The following is a 17512-nucleotide window of genomic DNA, read 5'->3' as shown; positions in this document are numbered from 1 at the left end:
TTTTTTAACATACACCAATAACAAAGCTAAAATAATTTCAACACTGGGAATCCATGCACAAACATTCACTGTAGGATGGGCAAGGCTCTGGCCTACTCCCTCATATTGATTTGCTCACTTGTAATCTGACTCTTGCAAGTGGCCTCCCGGCTGTGATCTGATCAGCAAATTTGTACCTGGCTCAATCCCAGCTCCACCTGCTGCTAAGATTTGTTTGCCTTCTGTGTTTTCCTGATTGCCAGTCCCATTAGTTCTTTGGATTTTATCAGTAAAAACACATTCCTTTCAGCTTATAAACCTCTAGAAGGCTGAGATCTTGTTTGTTAATTCTACTTTATAAATCAACATGAAGATACAGAAACCTACTATCTATATCTATAGATATATATATTCATAACGGAAACTGTGTACTGTTCTTAAACAGAAACGCCCAGGCCAAGCTGGAAAACCTGTTTAAAAGATCTCAGGCTACAATCCACATTTACAAGATTTTAATCTAGGAGATATTCACATTCACTATTTTACTAAGACCCTACAGCAGTACTAACAAGGAGAAGTTTTAGATTTTTCCAAACTTCAGAGATTCTATTTCTGCACTAGTTTAACTCACAGACGTTCACCCTCAGTATTACTAACATTTTGGGCCACATGATGCTTTGTTGTGAGGGACTCTCCCGTGCATGGCAGCAGCTTCCCTGCCCTCTGTCCACTAGAAGCTCACCCTAGGTTATGATAACCAAAAACGTCACCCGATATTGCCAAATGTCCCCTGGGGGTCAAAATCTTGCCAGTTGAGAACCACTGGTTTAACTTGATCTTATATATTAAAATTAGATATCGAGACTGCAATATTTGCCAATAAAAGAGTCCTGATTCACATTCCTATGTGGATTAAGGAAAAAGACCATTAGTGGCCTCCGGGAATAAATATCTTGGAGAATTTCAGAGCATTCTAGTAGAACCTGGCCTTCTGCACAATCCCAGGAAGAAGGAGCTCTACAAACTAAGTATCTGACAATCTAAACTAGGGGGATCAGTTTGGGCACAATTAAGGCACTGGTACATAAAACAAGATGGAAAAGAATACTGATGGTTATCAGCTCACTTCTTTCTCTTTTCAGTTCTGACAACTATAAATCATCTCATCAATAAAATTTTACTTGCAGTATCCTGTTTTTAGTAATAAGAGCAGGTAGAATGTGTCCTTCACCAAAAATCTACTGAGTGCAAAGCATTTCTGAGGATAGAAAAATGAACAAGACAGCAGAAATCTCAATGTATTGCAAATGTTGGAGGGATTTCAAAGCTTTGAAAAAAGGAAGCTAAGTTTTGGTTTATGCTAACAACAACAACAACAACAAAAGAAACTCCACCCTTGGGATGCGTAATAAAATTGGATGAAATTCAAAGAGTGAACACTTCTGGTCACATCCAAGTTTTCAGCAAAGCTCAGCTATAAATGGTTAGTTGAAGAGATAGTTTCTTGGGAAAAAAACCCTATGTAAATGTTATGTTTTGTATTATACTTGTTAGAATTTGATCCAGTTTTTAAGTTACAAGCCTTGAACCATTGACTGTTCTCTATTTTCATGACATTTTATCACACTCTTCCCTATATTTAGAGTGCCAATTTCATTATTCCCCATTGAACACGATATCCGATCTGTATTTATTGTAAAACTACCATTTTGAACATTTTCCTACATGCTTGTTTAGTAATTTAATCTTTTCTGTAAAACATATTTTTATGTTACTTGGCCAAATATTTATTGAGATCACAGTGTTTTTCTTACTAATACATGAGTTCTTTACAGAATGAAAGATATTAACGTTATATAACACTTGATGTTACAATTCCCCAGTCTTACTTTTGTTTTTATTTTTACAATGCATACATTACAATTTAAAAAAAATCTAGCCGGGCTCGGTGGCTCAGCCTGTAATCCCGCGTCTTTGGGAGGTTGAGGTGAGTGGATTGCCTGAGCCTGCGGGTCCGAGACCCGCCTGGGCAACTTGGCGAGACCTCATCTCTACAATAAATCAAAAATCAGCCGGGTGTGGTAGCGCGCCTGTAGTTCCAGCTACTTGGAAGGCTGAGGCGGAAGGATAGCCGGAGCCCAGCAGGTCGAGGCTGCGATGGCCGGGAGCGCACTGCACTCCAGTCTGGGCGACAGAGTGAGACTCCAACTCAAAAAAACAAAACAAAACACAAAACAAAACAAACTGTAAATTGTTATTTTCCCTTGTTTTCTTTTATTGATCTGAAACTAAGATATCCCACTGTCCAGAAGTCTGAAGTCAATTCCATTTTAACCTAATTTTCTTTTGAGTTTTCATCTTTAACTTGTAATCACTCTGAAATTTATGTTAATGCTTGCTCAACTGCTTAAAACTCGTTTCCTAAACTACATTTTTGGAAAAACGATTCCTTTCTTCTTTCTCATGCCTCCTTTGGTATATACTTTATACCTAAAATGTACCTTGTTAAGATAATATATAATTTCAACGACTGCAGCTTTGCTTTACTTCCATTTCATATTTTTCAGATTTTTAAATGAATTTTTTTTTTTTTTACTGCTTTTTTTCCCAGATAAACTTCAGAATAACATTCTCAGGCTAAAAAGAATCCCAATAAAATCTTTAACGAAAAAAAAGTCTAATCAGTTTTTCTTTTTCAAAAACATGAGATGACACATTTCACAGTCTTTTTGAAAGCCTTTAAAATTTTAAAATGTTATTTATACTTGGATTTATCTATTTCTCAACATAACCATCATTAAACACTTTTAATCATTTTTTTCCTCATTGAGACGCTTATTCACTCTTGGTTAGTTTTCCTGTCCATCTTGTCAAAGGGTCTATAATTTCCTTTAACTGCTCCCATCTCTTTACTGCTGCTCCACAGGCTCTTTCCAGCAGTTTGATCCTTGGGCACATGTATACCATGAAGAAGTATCTCAATTCTATTATGTTAGATGTAACAGCCCAAGGGTATAGAAATAAAGAAAGGCATGCTTACTCACTCAGTGTTCAACAATAGTAATTAACTGACTAGCTAAATCATTTGACCTCAAAATTATATGATTCTGAAGATGCATATGCAATCACAATTAATCTAAAGAAACCCATTATGCCCTGGGGAAGCTATTATACAATAACATTCTAATACAGAAACAAGAAGTTTTCACATGCAGTCCAAGAACAGAAGATTAAATCACCGAACTACTATATCATTAACCTCTAATTTTCTGTGCCAATAAAAGGAGAATTAGTAATGCTAACAGAAAATTGTGAATATCCATTTGGATCAAGAAATCAGTTGTCATCTACATAGTAGAAAATAGACATACGTGTATATTCCATAAAGCACAAATCGTAGCACTAGCAGTTTTTAGTTATTTCTAGATCACCACTGGCAAATTTTAAGAAATTTTCAACACAGAGAAATCTCAAAGAACAGCAGTTACAGCCCCCCCTCCGCCCCCGTTAGGAAAGCACTAAGATCTGATTAATCAATATCATTAGCCAGTTAGCATATACTGTGTGATTACTACATGCTAAGCATTTTAGAAACGATCATTTAATACACACACAAAGCCATGAGAAATGGGTACTATTCTTAACCTCATTTTTCAGATAAGAAACCAAGGATACGCAACTAGTATGTGGTAGAGATCAACTCCAGTTTGACCCAAAAAATTCATGTTTTTACCTATAACACTATACTGGTTCATATAAATTCCTTTCTTGATTTATTCATCCAAGAAGTATTTGTTAAGAACTTACTGTAGTTACGATATCTGCTTCACAGAGCTCACAGTTTTATGATGGGTATAGGCAGTTAAATGGACAATTACAATAAGCAGGATGAATGTTAAAATACAACAGGCTGGACAGAATGCCAGCACTTACAGGGAAAAGACTTGCTAGAGGTCTAAGCAAAGGAGCAAAGGACATACCAAGGAAAGGGTGTCCGGGGTTAGTTAATAAGACTGGCATGTCTGAAGCTTAGGAAAGTAATCTGGACCAGAGATATGCCTCTGAGAATCATCAGCATATTTAGTAAGTCATCTTGTATTAAGACCTTACATAAGAAATCAACCTATTTCTGCTCACAATCAACTGCTCATTCCTAGCAACTACCAATGCCTGTCTACTTAACTGTGGGGGAATGAGGAGGATGGAGATAACCATGAATTTCTCTAACAGCTAGGTCTAACTCACATAAAATTTAGAGCACTCCTAGGAAGCAGAATCACAAAGCTTTTTCCCTTTGACAATGCAAAAGAAAGTGGAGTCCACCTGTGTTTCTGCTCTCTCAAGGATGGCTGAGGATGTTAAGGCGATCTCACTTTATCCATGCCTCAAGCTATCCGACAGCAGCAGAAGGTCTTTGTACCAGTTGCCACAGTTTATTTCCCCAGGTGAAGTTACTACAACTGGTGATGGCAAAAGCAAAGAGTAGAGTTTAAAATAGGCTTTCGTAACTCCCCAACAAGCTAGAGTTTCTCTTTCGAGTCATTTTGCCATTCTGTACCTTTGTTTCAGGACGTATATCCACCTTTCATTAAGGTAATTTGATATTCACTCATCTTCTCTCTTTTTTTTTTAAAGCAGGATTTGTTGAGAGGACAGAAAAGTTCCCACAGTGGGAGGGGACCCAAAGGGGTTGCCCCATCTTCTCCTTTTCTACAGCATGAATCACAGGAGCAGGAAATCTGTCTTGGGAGCCTCCATAGTTATCTAGCACTGTGATGGAAAAGAGTATGTATATCCGAAGTATTTGTTCAACTGAATCAAAGCCAGAAAACGATGGTACCCAAAAATGGGATAAATATATCACACTATTCAGCTCTCTGCAAACTATCAAGTATAAAAAAGGAAATCACTAGTATTTATTTTATATCTAGAATTTTCAACCATCATACTAACCTCTAGTGAGATGTAGCCCTCCCTCAAATTTTGAATTATAAGATTATTTTAAAATAAATTATAATATTTTCAGTATGTGGAAAATAATCCCATGGCAAGTTCATGCAACAAACTGCATAACTTAAATATGTGAAAAAGCATATCTTCAGATTATTACTTATATGGTCCTAAAGTTTATTGATTTCCATTAGACTAGAGGTTCTAGACTCTGGCTGCTCAGCAGAATCACAGATAGAGTCTTAAAAAGACTCTCCATTGCCAGAGATCCTGATTTAATTGGTCTGGGAAGGACCTGTTTTAAGCTCCTAGGCTATTCTCTGGTGCAGTGGGTTGAAACCACTGTTACAGATCAAGTCACAATTAAGTTGCACATAACCTTGAAAACCACAGCCTGGAGTTTGTAAACATTCAGAATTCTGATCCTTACAACACATGGTCTGTAAAAGATTTTTCAAGATTAAGTCTTTTTTTTTTTCATAAGTATGACAAACTTTGAGCATTTTGCTTCTAATTTAAAAAAAATTGGTCATCAGGAAATGCTCAATGATAGAGTAATCAGAAAATCTTCTTGTGGGCTGAGATTAAAAGTAGATTGGACACAATTTTTTTTGAGGGGGGGCAGAGTTTCACTCTGTTGCCCAGGCTAGAGTGCTATGGCATGATCTCGACTCACCATATCTTCAAACTCTTGGGCTCAAGAGATCCTCCTGTCTCAGCTTTCTAAATAGCTAGGACTATAGGCGCACGCCACCACACCCAGCCAATTTTTCTATTTTTTTAGAGACAGGGTCTTGCTTTGTTGCTCAAGGTGGTCTTGAACTCCTGGCCTCAAGCAATCCTACTGCTCTCCCAAAGTGCTGGGATTACAGGCTTGAGTCACTGCACCCAGCTGGATAAGATTTTATAGGAAAAAATAGACAAACAGTGAAACAATTTGTCTAAGTATGTGTATTAGCTTATTCATTTGATCGTAATCAACTTAACACTTTATCAAAAATCACTTTATCAAGGGAAAATTTGACAAGAGCTGGGCTCAAATCCTTCAACCTATTTCCAATGGGAGGCTGGGACTGAAAACAATTTAAGACAATGCACCAGCTCCAATGCTACAGCATTTGAGGCACATGCAGCTTTTTTACTGTATTGTGTGCTTCTGTTTCAGCTCCGCCTTCTTGCTTCAGCTCTTGCAAGTTTAAATACATGTCCTTGTCACAGTGTATTTAGTGCCATGTTTTCTGCACTTTTTCACTTTTCTTTTGTTAGTGACTCTATTTAAAATGATCCCACAGCCAGGCACTGTGGCTCATCCCTGTAATCTCAACACTTTGGGAGGCCAAGGTGGGAGGATTGCATGAGCTCAGGAGTTTGAGACCAATCTAGGCAACATAGTGAGACCGTGTCTCTACCAAAAAATAAAAAAATTAGCCTGGCCTGATGGTGCACACCTGTAGTCCCAGCTACTCAGGAGGCTAAGGCAGGAGGATTGCTTGAGCCCCACAGGCTGAAGTTGCAGTGAGCAGTGACAGTGCCACTGCACTCCCACCTGGGTTATAGAGTGAGACCTTGGCTCAAAAAATAACAACAAATAATGCGTAATATGTTTATATGTCAGATATACATACTTTTCTTAAATCCTCACCATGTAACTATAATATTGATTCAAATTCAGTGTTCTGTAATATCCATCTTATGCTGATATATCCATAATCAATAACTTTTGTATTTGTATAAAGTTTATACTGAATTATCCTTTTGTGAGCTACATCCTGTTTATTTCCTTGAACTAGACATCATTCTAGTTTTTCATGGATTAAGATTTTTGCTGGGTGTGGCAGCTCACACCTGATTACAGGATTATCAGCACTTTGAGAGGCTAAGGCTAGAGGGCAGCCTGAGCCTGGAAGTTCAAGCCCAGCCTGGGCAATATGGCAAGACCTCACCTCTACAACAAATTAAAAAATTAGCCAGGCATGGTGGCACACGTCTATAGTCCCAGCTACTTGGAAGGCCAAGGTGGAAGGATCACCTGAGCCCAGCTGGTCACCTACAATAGACTGTGCCACTGCACTCCAATCTGGGCAACAGAGTGAGATCCTGACTCAAAAAAAAAAAAAAAAAGATTTTGAATCTAGTTCCCCAAGAGTTTAACCCACTGACCCACTTCTCACATTTATATTAATGATAAAGTAAGACTGATTTTGGAGTAATCCTGCAGAAAATCAATAAGCCTCTATAGAATTAAATGAGCTAATCAAAGTAAGTATTAAATAAGTAAATCAAATTAATTAGCACGATTTGGTTATTATACAACTAAATCACATTTGTAATCCTTTGCACCCTAATGTCCCCTCTCAGGGGACATAAAGAGATTGCTGGTGGTCATATAGGGCAAATTTATGCAAGCACAAACTTTAAAAAAATGTATGGTTTCCTTGAAGTTTTTCATTCAAATTGCACAAAAAAAGCAAATAAAGAGATGGAATATATACTGAGATATGATCAATCAATTGAGAATTGGTTTTCAGGAATCACTAGTGCATCTTTCAACACTGTCTTTGAACAAGAGACTGCATAATAAATTACATATTACTAGTGTGGGAGGAAGAAAACAAGACTGCTCAAATAGAAAAACACCAGGTGGAAGACGTCCAGCAAATGACTATTGCACAACATGGATCAATGAACCTGCAGTGCATGTCTGTGACTGTTTCACATGTTACCACATGTTAGAAAAATATAAGAAATAAAATTTTGATTTTTTTTGTCACAAGTTCCTCAATGTCCAAAATTCCATTATGAGCCAAAATCATTATGATAAAATACTTGGTTCCAACACTATTCTTTTAATATGAAGTGATTCATTTTTCACTATTCCATAAAAAAGAGTTTCTGGTAGATGATCCACGAGATGTCTCCGAGTGCAGAGTTAAAAAAAAATGCTGCACACAATAACTACAATTGTCAATTAAAAATTTTTTTAAAAATAAGTAAATGAAACTTCCAAAGACTGAAAACTGAATAGTAGAGACTCACCAAAACACTGGTTATGATTTTCCATGGTCTCAAATAAAAAGAACACATCGCCTTTAAGTTACAAATATGTAAATAAGTTTACATACTATCTTAAAATAAAGAATTATAATCTAGTTGCAAAAGTATTTGAAAAACCTCTATGAAGTACAATGAAAGGGAAACTAAAGGCAAAACTGCTGAAAGATAGATGGTTCTATAGGTCTAAAAAGTAGTTATTCTTACTTTAGGTCACATTTAGATAAGTCATTGTTAAAACACAGGAGGCAGAGGACATTTTCACAAAATGTAAAACATTCTTCTAATTATTTCCACATCAGAAGATAATGGATAATAAACTATATAATGCATATGGATATAATAAACTATATAATGCATAAGATAATGGATAATAAACTATATAATGCATAAGGAAACAAAACAGTACGATGAAGAGCCTGAATTCAAATACATTAATTTCACAAACAGAAAGTTTAAAGTTTGCTTGTTTGAAACATATGCTTGGTCCATTACAGAGAATATATAACCAGTTCATACAACCCATATAAATAGTTTTATGACAAAATAGAAAACATACTAGGTTCACCCTTCAAATTAAGATTATTAAAGGCATTTAGCTAAGGTTCCTTAAAAAATGGCCTGGTACAGGGCAGGAGGTGGGTGGATGGAAACAAAATAAAACTACCCTGATTTTCAAATATTTTGTTATACATTCAAAAGTCATTTACCTATTTTTTAAGAGACAGAACGTGATCCTACATTAAATTGCAGTTCAGGAAGAGTCTGAACATCCTCTCTGAAAAATGGAATCTAAAGAGAAGGAAAGGGGTTCAGAGAGGGCAGAACACACAGCACCCAGAAAGAACAAGGTGTGGCCCTGGGATTTGGCCACGGCTCGGTCCTACGCTACCTCAACACCTTCACCCTCCACCTCCTGCTGTCTCTGTAACAAAGGAGATCTCTTATACCCCCTAGACTTCAGAAAAATTGTCCTGTTCTTAAGGGATACACAGAATAACAGTATTTTAAAGCTGGGATAAATCTTGGACATAGGCTTCAATTACTAGACCTTGAAATTTCAGACTTCAGGCTCATAGACTATTAGGGTTCTTCCAAAAATGCTCAGAATTAGAGAATTACTGAAGGATCCATAAGTGTCAACTCATTTTTGCATATATAATTTATAGAGAAGCCAAGTTTTAGTAACAATATTGCTCAAAAAAACTATTGACATTAACAGCATGCACAGTACCTTTTGATAAACAATGGAGCACACAAGATCCTTGACAGCAGATAAAGACAGTTCTTGGGCTTCAACGGCAACACTCTCCCGTGTGAGGCCAATCTGCAGTAGAAATGAAACTGTATGCACTGAGCCTCTGGAGTTGGTGAGTGATGGTGCACTGAGGCTTCCATTGGAGAGTCGGGCAGAGAGGCCCGTCTTAGGACTGGAACACGGAGAAGCAGCTGGAAGCACAGCAGGAAGAGTTGCAGGTAATACAGACTTCTGGACTGATGGAGGGGAATTATTTGCAGACATCTGCCTTTCTTTAATCTTTTAAAATAGTTGTCGATTCGTTCTAAACAGCTATGAAGAGGTTTTCAAAAAATCAGCAGTAAGAAAAAATGGTGGCACTTTGGGATTTAGTTGAAACCTTCTTTATTTCCTCTTTTAAGCCACTCATGTCGATGATTGCAAGTTTTATCACTGAGTTGAATGCACAAAAGGTCCTACCTCTCTTAATTTCAGTCCCATCAAAAAAGAGTCTTGTCTTTAGGACCACAACCAAGGATATGCAAAAGATTTGACATCGCTGAATTGTCCTCACCAGAACACAGCTGACATGGCTTATTTATGAAACATCTTCATTTATTTTCCTTTAAGTCTTTTCTTGTCTCTTTCTTTTAATTTCAGAAAATACATGATGAATAAAAGTTGTTCTTCTGTCAAGATGAAATCCAACTGGTTTAATAAATAGTGTTTTGGGTTCGTTTATTCAGTACTTATCCTTTGGTTCACTGATTTGCTGGGATACCTTCTCAAATATCCGCACCTTAAATCACCTTCTCAGATGTCATTTTCATTTAGGTGGGGTATGACCTTTTCTATGATGAAGTACAAAGTTTTTAAAAATAGTACTGGCATATTGCATTTGATAAATGGGTCCACTGGGAAAAGTTGATGCTTTCTGAAATGCAGTGAGCCTGGAAGAAATTTTTAAAAAGCGTTTTAAATATCTTATATACATTTGACATTAATCTTAAAATGTAAGAATCCCTGGTCCTATGTTTGTAATCTACTAATAAATCCTAACAGTAGCCATTTTTAATCTAGCTATCAAGTCATTTTTACTGTAGATATAATTTCAGGGAAAGTCTCTTAAAAAAAAACCTCTGGAATTCTTCATTAATATCTGAAACTTGAAGATTAAACACTTTTTAGTTGATGAAGAATAAATACTTTTATTCTACAATTACACAACTGAGTTATGACAAAAACAGAAAGGACAAAAAAAGAATAAAACTGACATTTTCATAGACATAAAATATGTACCACCCAGTCATATAATAGATATGCAATACTTTCCTAATACAGACAAGTTAAGAGTATATAAAGTCTAATTCTGCCAAAATATGACTTTTGACTTACTTTGTTGAAAAATTCCCTCAGAAGGCCAAAGAAGCAGGAGGGGATACACTAGTCAGTTCTGTGACCAACACAGTGTGAAAGCTGACATACTTATGACAGGAACACAAGAGAAAGTGATCTCATCACAAGGGATCTCTCCCCTCCAAGTTCTAACCAGGCCCATCTCTGCTTAGCTTCCGCGATCAGACAAGATCAGGCATGCTCAGGGTGGCAGGCACGTCTGCAGACCATAAAGGGTTTCTTAACAGCAAAAAAGACACTGAGCACAGTTAAATATGTATCACTGTTTTTAGGAAAGCACAGTTCAAAAAGTAAAACAAGCAAACAAAAAGGTATGACTCCATATGGTTAAAAGAAATGGCTCAAAAGAGAGGGACTGGATTCCTCCAAGTTCCCTCTCTTTTGAGACACTCATTAAAACACCAGTGATGAAAAAGAGGAAAGCAGCCAGTGTGGCTGCAGAGTGATTCTCCACAGAGCAGTTCACGTGTTAAATTAGAATGAACATGGCAGAAGAGCAGAAACACATATATGTAGTGTTAGGAATAAGAACTCTCAGAAGAAACTGAGTTAGAAAACCAGAGCTTAGAGAGGAGCTTATATAGCTACATTCAAGGAAGTGATTATTACTCCATTTTCTATAGCACAGCACTTGGTAGTTTATAAATGCTTCACTATTTTATCTCATGGTTCCTCTTCGATAGTCGACAGGGCAACTACCATTTTTGCAGATGAGAAAACTGAAGCCCAAGGCAATAACACACCTTACCCCACATCATACAGCTACTGGGGTGGGGGTGGGGGGTGGCAACCAGAACCCAGGCTTCAAGCTTTCTTGCCCAGTGCTGCCTCCACAAGAACACACTATTTACAAAGAGAACAAGGAACTGAGAGAATCACTGCTTGGAGGATGTTGAAAGGTTGAGAGCACACACATACAGATGGCTCAACTTGTATTCTGCTTTATCTTCTCCAACAGTTTTTAAAGCAAGTCTGCAGAAAAGCACTGAGAACTGAAACCTGAGCATGGTGAGTAAGAGACAGTAACAACTTTATGTGTATGCAAGTCTCCCAGTCCAGATACAATCCATTCCGTACTAATAAAGCAATTAGCAACTGTCATCATAGAGTTGATTTCTGCAATCTTGAAGAACTCAAAAAGAGAGAAATAGTCATGGTCTGGAGATGGGTAGACTTGCTTTAGGTTCTGGGGGCTAAAAGTGGGGAAGCAAAATTTGAGAAGTTACAAATCTATCAACTTAATTATGAAGCAAGTGGTTTGTGAACAGCTAAAGAACATAATGATCACTAGATGTCAACACGAATTCAAACCGAATAGCAACGCCAAGTCAACCACATTTATATCTTGGAAAATAATGACTATTAGGTTTCTTGGACAGAGGAAATCATAACAATAGCTTACACTGACTGAGCTCTCACTCTCTGCCAGACACTGTTCTAAGCATTTCAACTGCATGACCTCATTTACTACTCACAACAACCCATTTCATAGTTGAGAAAACAGAGGCTTAGAGATTAAAGTTCTTGCCCAAGCTTATATAATTAGCAAAGGCAGGGGGAAAAAGATGATATATTCTGATAAAAGTCATATTCAAGATGGTTTTCCATGCTGTCTTTCTAAGGGTGCTGCTGGAGTGTGAGCTGAATGTTAGTTGCAGTTGGGCAAGTTTGCTGTTCTGTCGATAGATGAGGAAAGTCTTTGGGGTAGGCCTTGAACTCTGTCCTCAGCCCTGTATTACCTTTCATTATTTACAAGATGACAGACACAGAAGGTATGCTTCTAATATTCTCAGAGTGAGCAAATCTGGGAGAAATAAAGTGAAACTTAAGCATAAGTGTAAACTTTGCTTTTATTGCAAAAAAGTTAAACGTGCAATATGGAAACAGAAATGCTTCCTTAGAAGTTGTTCACCTGAGAGGGGTTATCAACCTGAGTTTGATACAAACTAACAGCATGGGTGACTACAGGAGCTCATGCAAACCTAAGCCTAGGACTCTGGGATGGCATCCACTTCAACCTGTAGCCTCTCCTTGCTAGTTGGCCTACACCACTATTGTGTTTATTCCTATGGTTCACATTTTTAGAGCTATATTGAGTTTTTAAAAATGCAACAATCATATGCTTAACAAAACCAATACACAGAATAAGTGGTTTCCAAATATTTGGAGAGGTGTTCACAAAATTGGCTTTATTCAGTATTAGAGGTAAAGGAAAATAGCACTACTTACTCAACTGGCAGGCTGTTAACAACTGAGTTACTGTGCATAAAGGACCTGTAACTGTACCTGGTGAACCGTACCTGGTGCTCAGAAGCCTGAGTAACTTTCATAGTAATTAGTTGAAGGAATTAACAATTAAGTCTCTATTTCATGCTAAACTGCAAGATATAATACTACATTAAATTCAACAACCCTAGATTTGTTTAACTCTCTTTTACAGAAAAGGAGCCAGAGTTTCAGAGAAGTTATTGCTTACCCATGACTATGTAACTAGTCAGTGATGATGGAACTGAGATTCAGTTAAAGTTTCCCTGACTCCAAAGCCCACATTCTTTCTATTATCTCACTGCACATCCAACAACCTAATAACAGAACAGGTTGTCTCACTGGGTGATGAGCTCCATAACATAACTGGCTTGAACAGTTTTAAAAAGCTGAGTAATCACAATAAAGTAGTAAATTATTCATGAATAATACTGTATGCAAGGTAACTAACATAAGACAGCAGTGTTAGAAATCTATTTTAATGGATATCTTCCCACTAAATTTCCATTTTATTATACCTAGTAATATTAGCCAAATAAACTGTTCAGTAATACAACTAATTTACCAGAACAAATTATGACTACTCATATACAAAAATGATTGCTAAAAATCTCAGCATGATCACAAACAGAAGAAACCAAGGAGCCATCAGATTAGCATTTGCCTGCTCAACCCATCTGTTTTCCCCCTCCTTATTTTGTTTATAAACCCGATTGTCCGGTAAAATGCAACAAGACGAAGAGTGCAAAATACTAAGTAGCAAAAGAAATCTGTTGTCTAACTTACATGAATCTTGGTATGTTGCTTCATTTTGTCTTTCTGCTTCAATTAGAAAACTGAAACAATAGTACATCTTACTAATTTGTAAATTATATATCAAGTATATGTGTTTGTTTCTAACTCTATGCAAGTCTCTAAAAAATGGTAATATCATCTAGTGGACAAGCATTTGTTTATTTGGAACATCTCAAATATTCCCTTGGGGAATTAGCTGTCACATACTCCATTTAAATGACCTTACATAATCTGTCATCATTGTTGAATGGAATCAAGATAGGACATTAAAGGCATCCTGAGCCCAATCTGCCCTATGATTATACACAAGGTGAAACAAAGGTCCTTTCTGGAGGCTAGAGGACTTGGGGGTTATTTCATAGTAAGAGCACAAGGTGCCCTGCCTTCCTCTCCCCGTTCCTCCCCTTCCCCCATGCACACACTAGCTCATAATTTTTTAAAAGTCTCTAATTAGAAGAAGATCTAACAGCAGTATTTGCATTTCACAAATGCTTCTTGAGTACATATTATTTACCAGACTGCTATGAGAGACACTGAAGTTACACAGCAGTGGCCAAAACAGACATGGTCACTGCTCTCTGGAACCACAGTGTGATGAGGGACACCGACATTAAACAAACATTCACATAAATAGCTGGGTAATTACAAACTATGAGAAGTGATATGACAGAGTATACTAAAGAAACCCAGTTTCAGCTAGGATCTCAGAGAAGGTCCTTAAAGGAAATTATATTTAAGCTGAGACCTTTGGGTAAGTAGGAGTCAGCGAAGCAGAGAGGAAAGAGGATTCCAGGAAGGCAAAACACATCCAGTTATTAAATACTTCAAAAGGAAACTCATTATTTACTGTAGTCAGTGTTCTTTTAGTACAGTACTCAGTAAAGGCTAAAACAAAGAGGTAAAATGCTTTTCCTATTTGGATAGCATAATATTTCCCATGACTTCCTACCTGAAGAGCTTTCCAGGTTTCATTTAGTTGTGTATGACAGAAATGCTAATGATGTAGAGGGTTGTGTCTTTTTTCTTTTAATACTTGATATGCACACGTTTTCTTTTTTTTAGTCAGAGTCTCGCTCTGTCGCCCAGGGTGGAGTGCTTTGGCATGATTATAGCTCACTGCATCGACCTCCTGGAGTTAGATGATCCTTCCGCCTCAGCCACTAAGTAGCTGGGACTACAGGTGCATACCACCATGCCTGGCTAATTTTTTGAGTTTTTGTAGACACAGGTCTTGCTATGTTGCCTAGGCTGGTCTCGAACTTCTAGGCTCAAGCAGTTCGCCTAGGCCTTCCAAAGTGCTGGGATTACAGGTGTGAACCACTGCTCCTGACCCCCACAAGTATTCTTTTACCATGTATAAAAGCATGTGGTCTTTTTCAATGCAATCCTGATTGGTATCCTGAAGCTAGTATCCTAAAGTCAGTGTCCATATTTTTACCTTGGCACAGATAGGACTTTGCTTAATAATCCTGTTGTTACTTTTATGTTGCATATCGTTTTTAAAAAAACTCAAATATTATCTTTGTTGTCGGTTTTTAAAAAAATATTTTGTAGCAATTCCTACATCTAATTCTATATTTTCAAAAACATGACCATTACCTTAGATTAATATACTTTCCCTCCTAAGAGCTCAGCACTTGCCTGCATTGTTTACTCCAAAAGTCTGCTCATTTAAACCAGTGGCAGTTGCGTCTCAGTCCTTCCACTGTCAGAGAATTCTCAGAGTGCACACCATGTCTACTCTCTGCTCAGGCACTGAAAAGTTTATCCAGTAATAAGATTACAGACAGCCAGTCTGGCAAAGCAACATAAATCTATGCTGGGTTTGATAAGTCTTCATCTCCACACCACTAGTATCTAAGAAATCTGACTGGCTAGTGGCCAATGAGCAATTTCTCAGATATTGACACTACAAACTAACCACACAAGTGGAGAAAACTTTTTTCCTATATTGAAATTAAAATTAAAATGACTCCTAAGTATATTATCTCATTTTTTTCTTGAGATGACCTCTCCAAAGAAGTATACATATATAACAAGCTCAATTTGAATTACATAATCAGAGACTCAAAGTACAATCAGCACAGGAGACTGTGAATCATAAGCAAGATTATTAAATCAAATTAACACTTGCACTAGCAAATAATTTCCCTATATAACAAGTTCTGTGCAAGCAATTTCTTCTAAAAATGAACAACTGACTCCACCATGGTAGTATTTTCACCAACTTTAGACTGTCTTTTTTTTAAATGACAAAATGTCCTTCAAGAAAAGTGCATTTAAATGACCACCTCTTCATTTTTTTTTTCCTGTCGGAGGTGTTTTTAAATCTTATATAATTTTTAAGTTGAAGTTAAAACACCCCAAAGCTGTATTATTTATTAAGTTCTTTTTTTGTGTGGCAGTGTTTAAATGAAAAACAATCCACTAACAGAAAGAAATGTCATTTTCCAGTGGTCCTCTGATAAAAACCGAAAGCTCATAACATTTACATACTTCAGACACACCAGTAGCTGGGATGCTTAAAAAAATTAGTTTTAAGATATACATCATCCACATTTTTGACTCTTGCAGTTTCCTGAAATGTGAAATGCCATCTACTAAATGACAGGACCTAGGGTAGAAACTGGCCTGTCCAACACTCCGATGATCACCCAGGGAAGCAAAACCCCCGCATGGCTTTGGCGACACTCTGACTAAAGCGTGTGAAACTCCTATTTGGCTGAATTTCCATGCTTGATCGCAACCCAGACTCCAGCAGGGGAGGTTGGCAGAGGAACCCTGGCCCGGAGCTCAGTCGGGGACCTCTGCAGAAGCCCTGCAGCAAACCCACGGGTACTCCCTGCCCTCTCCCCAGGAGAAGCGTGTCCACAAGCCTGACTTAAGCAAAAGTAAAATCGCTTAAAAAATAAATAAATAAATAACTAAATAAATAAAAGAGCGGCAACATGAAAGTGCACAGCAAAAGCAGTGGGAAGAGCCATAAAACAACGCGTTCCAGGGGACAAATGAAGGCTTTCCAAAAAAGTTTTTTGTTGCATTTGTAGCTACAGCTCGCACGGACGGTGTCGCACGCCGTCGCAGTAGTCCAGGGTGTAACTTATCCTTCCTAATCGAAGATGCCACCGATAGTCTTATTTCCAGCGGGGATGGGTGTGGCTGGAGACAGTTAGGTCCTCGCCATCCCTCGGCGAGTGGGAAAGTTGGCGGGTGGCGCACACTTGTCGCTGGCCTGAGGGTCGCGGTCGCACCCGGCCAGGCCTACGCCGCCGAGGGTGAAGGCTTGAGATTTAAAAAGCCCAGCAGGCGACCGAGTCGTGGGTGGCTGGGTGGCGGCGTCACGGTTCGCAGGGACAGGCGCACTCCCCAGGGCTGCATCCCGAGAGGAGCCTCCCAGGAGCGCGCACCGCGCGGGGCAGGGCTGCCACTCGCGCATCCATCCGCGCGCGGCCAGGAAACCGGGGCGGGGGGCTCCCGCGACATCAGCAAGTCCCCCCACCCCCACCTCCCGCCCCGGGACGCCCACGACGGAAAGTGATGAAAAGAAACGAAAGGGGTTCGCACAACCCGGCGCGGAGGCGAGCCCCGCGGGGCTGGCGTAGGGACACAAACCGGGAGACCCGGGGACAGGTCGCCGCGGGGCCGAGCCTTTCTCTAAGCGAACATTAGAGCTAGAAACCTATCGGAATAACCTCTATTGATCTATACCACTGGAGGATGACTATAATCAATACTAATATGGCATACAGATTCCAATAGCTTGAAGGAAGATACTGAATGTTCCTAACTCAAAGAAAAAATAAATGTTTTAGATACTGA

The 17512-nt window shown here is 38.4% G+C and overlaps 1 protein-coding gene across 1 annotated transcript in view; it reads right to left on the bottom strand.

Annotated features, from left to right (window-relative positions):
* PRKD3 (protein kinase D3) overlaps positions 1-10027 on the bottom strand; it is a 61334-nt gene extending 51307 nt beyond the window's left edge. The window contains exon 1 of the mRNA XM_008058678.2: positions 9215-10027. Coding sequence (XP_008056869.1) covers positions 9215-9502 — 288 coding nt within the window. The 5' untranslated portion in view covers positions 9503-10027. The remainder of the gene's footprint in view (positions 1-9214) is intronic.
* Positions 10028-17512: the final 7485 nt, after the last annotated feature.

This window comes from Carlito syrichta, unplaced genomic scaffold (genome assembly GCF_000164805.1).
Source record: "Carlito syrichta isolate Samal-C Ts95f unplaced genomic scaffold, Tarsius_syrichta-2.0.1 Scaffold90614, whole genome shotgun sequence".
Classification (NCBI taxonomy): domain Eukaryota; kingdom Metazoa; phylum Chordata; class Mammalia; order Primates; family Tarsiidae; genus Carlito; species Carlito syrichta.
This window is presented reverse-complemented; position numbering and strand designations above follow the sequence as displayed.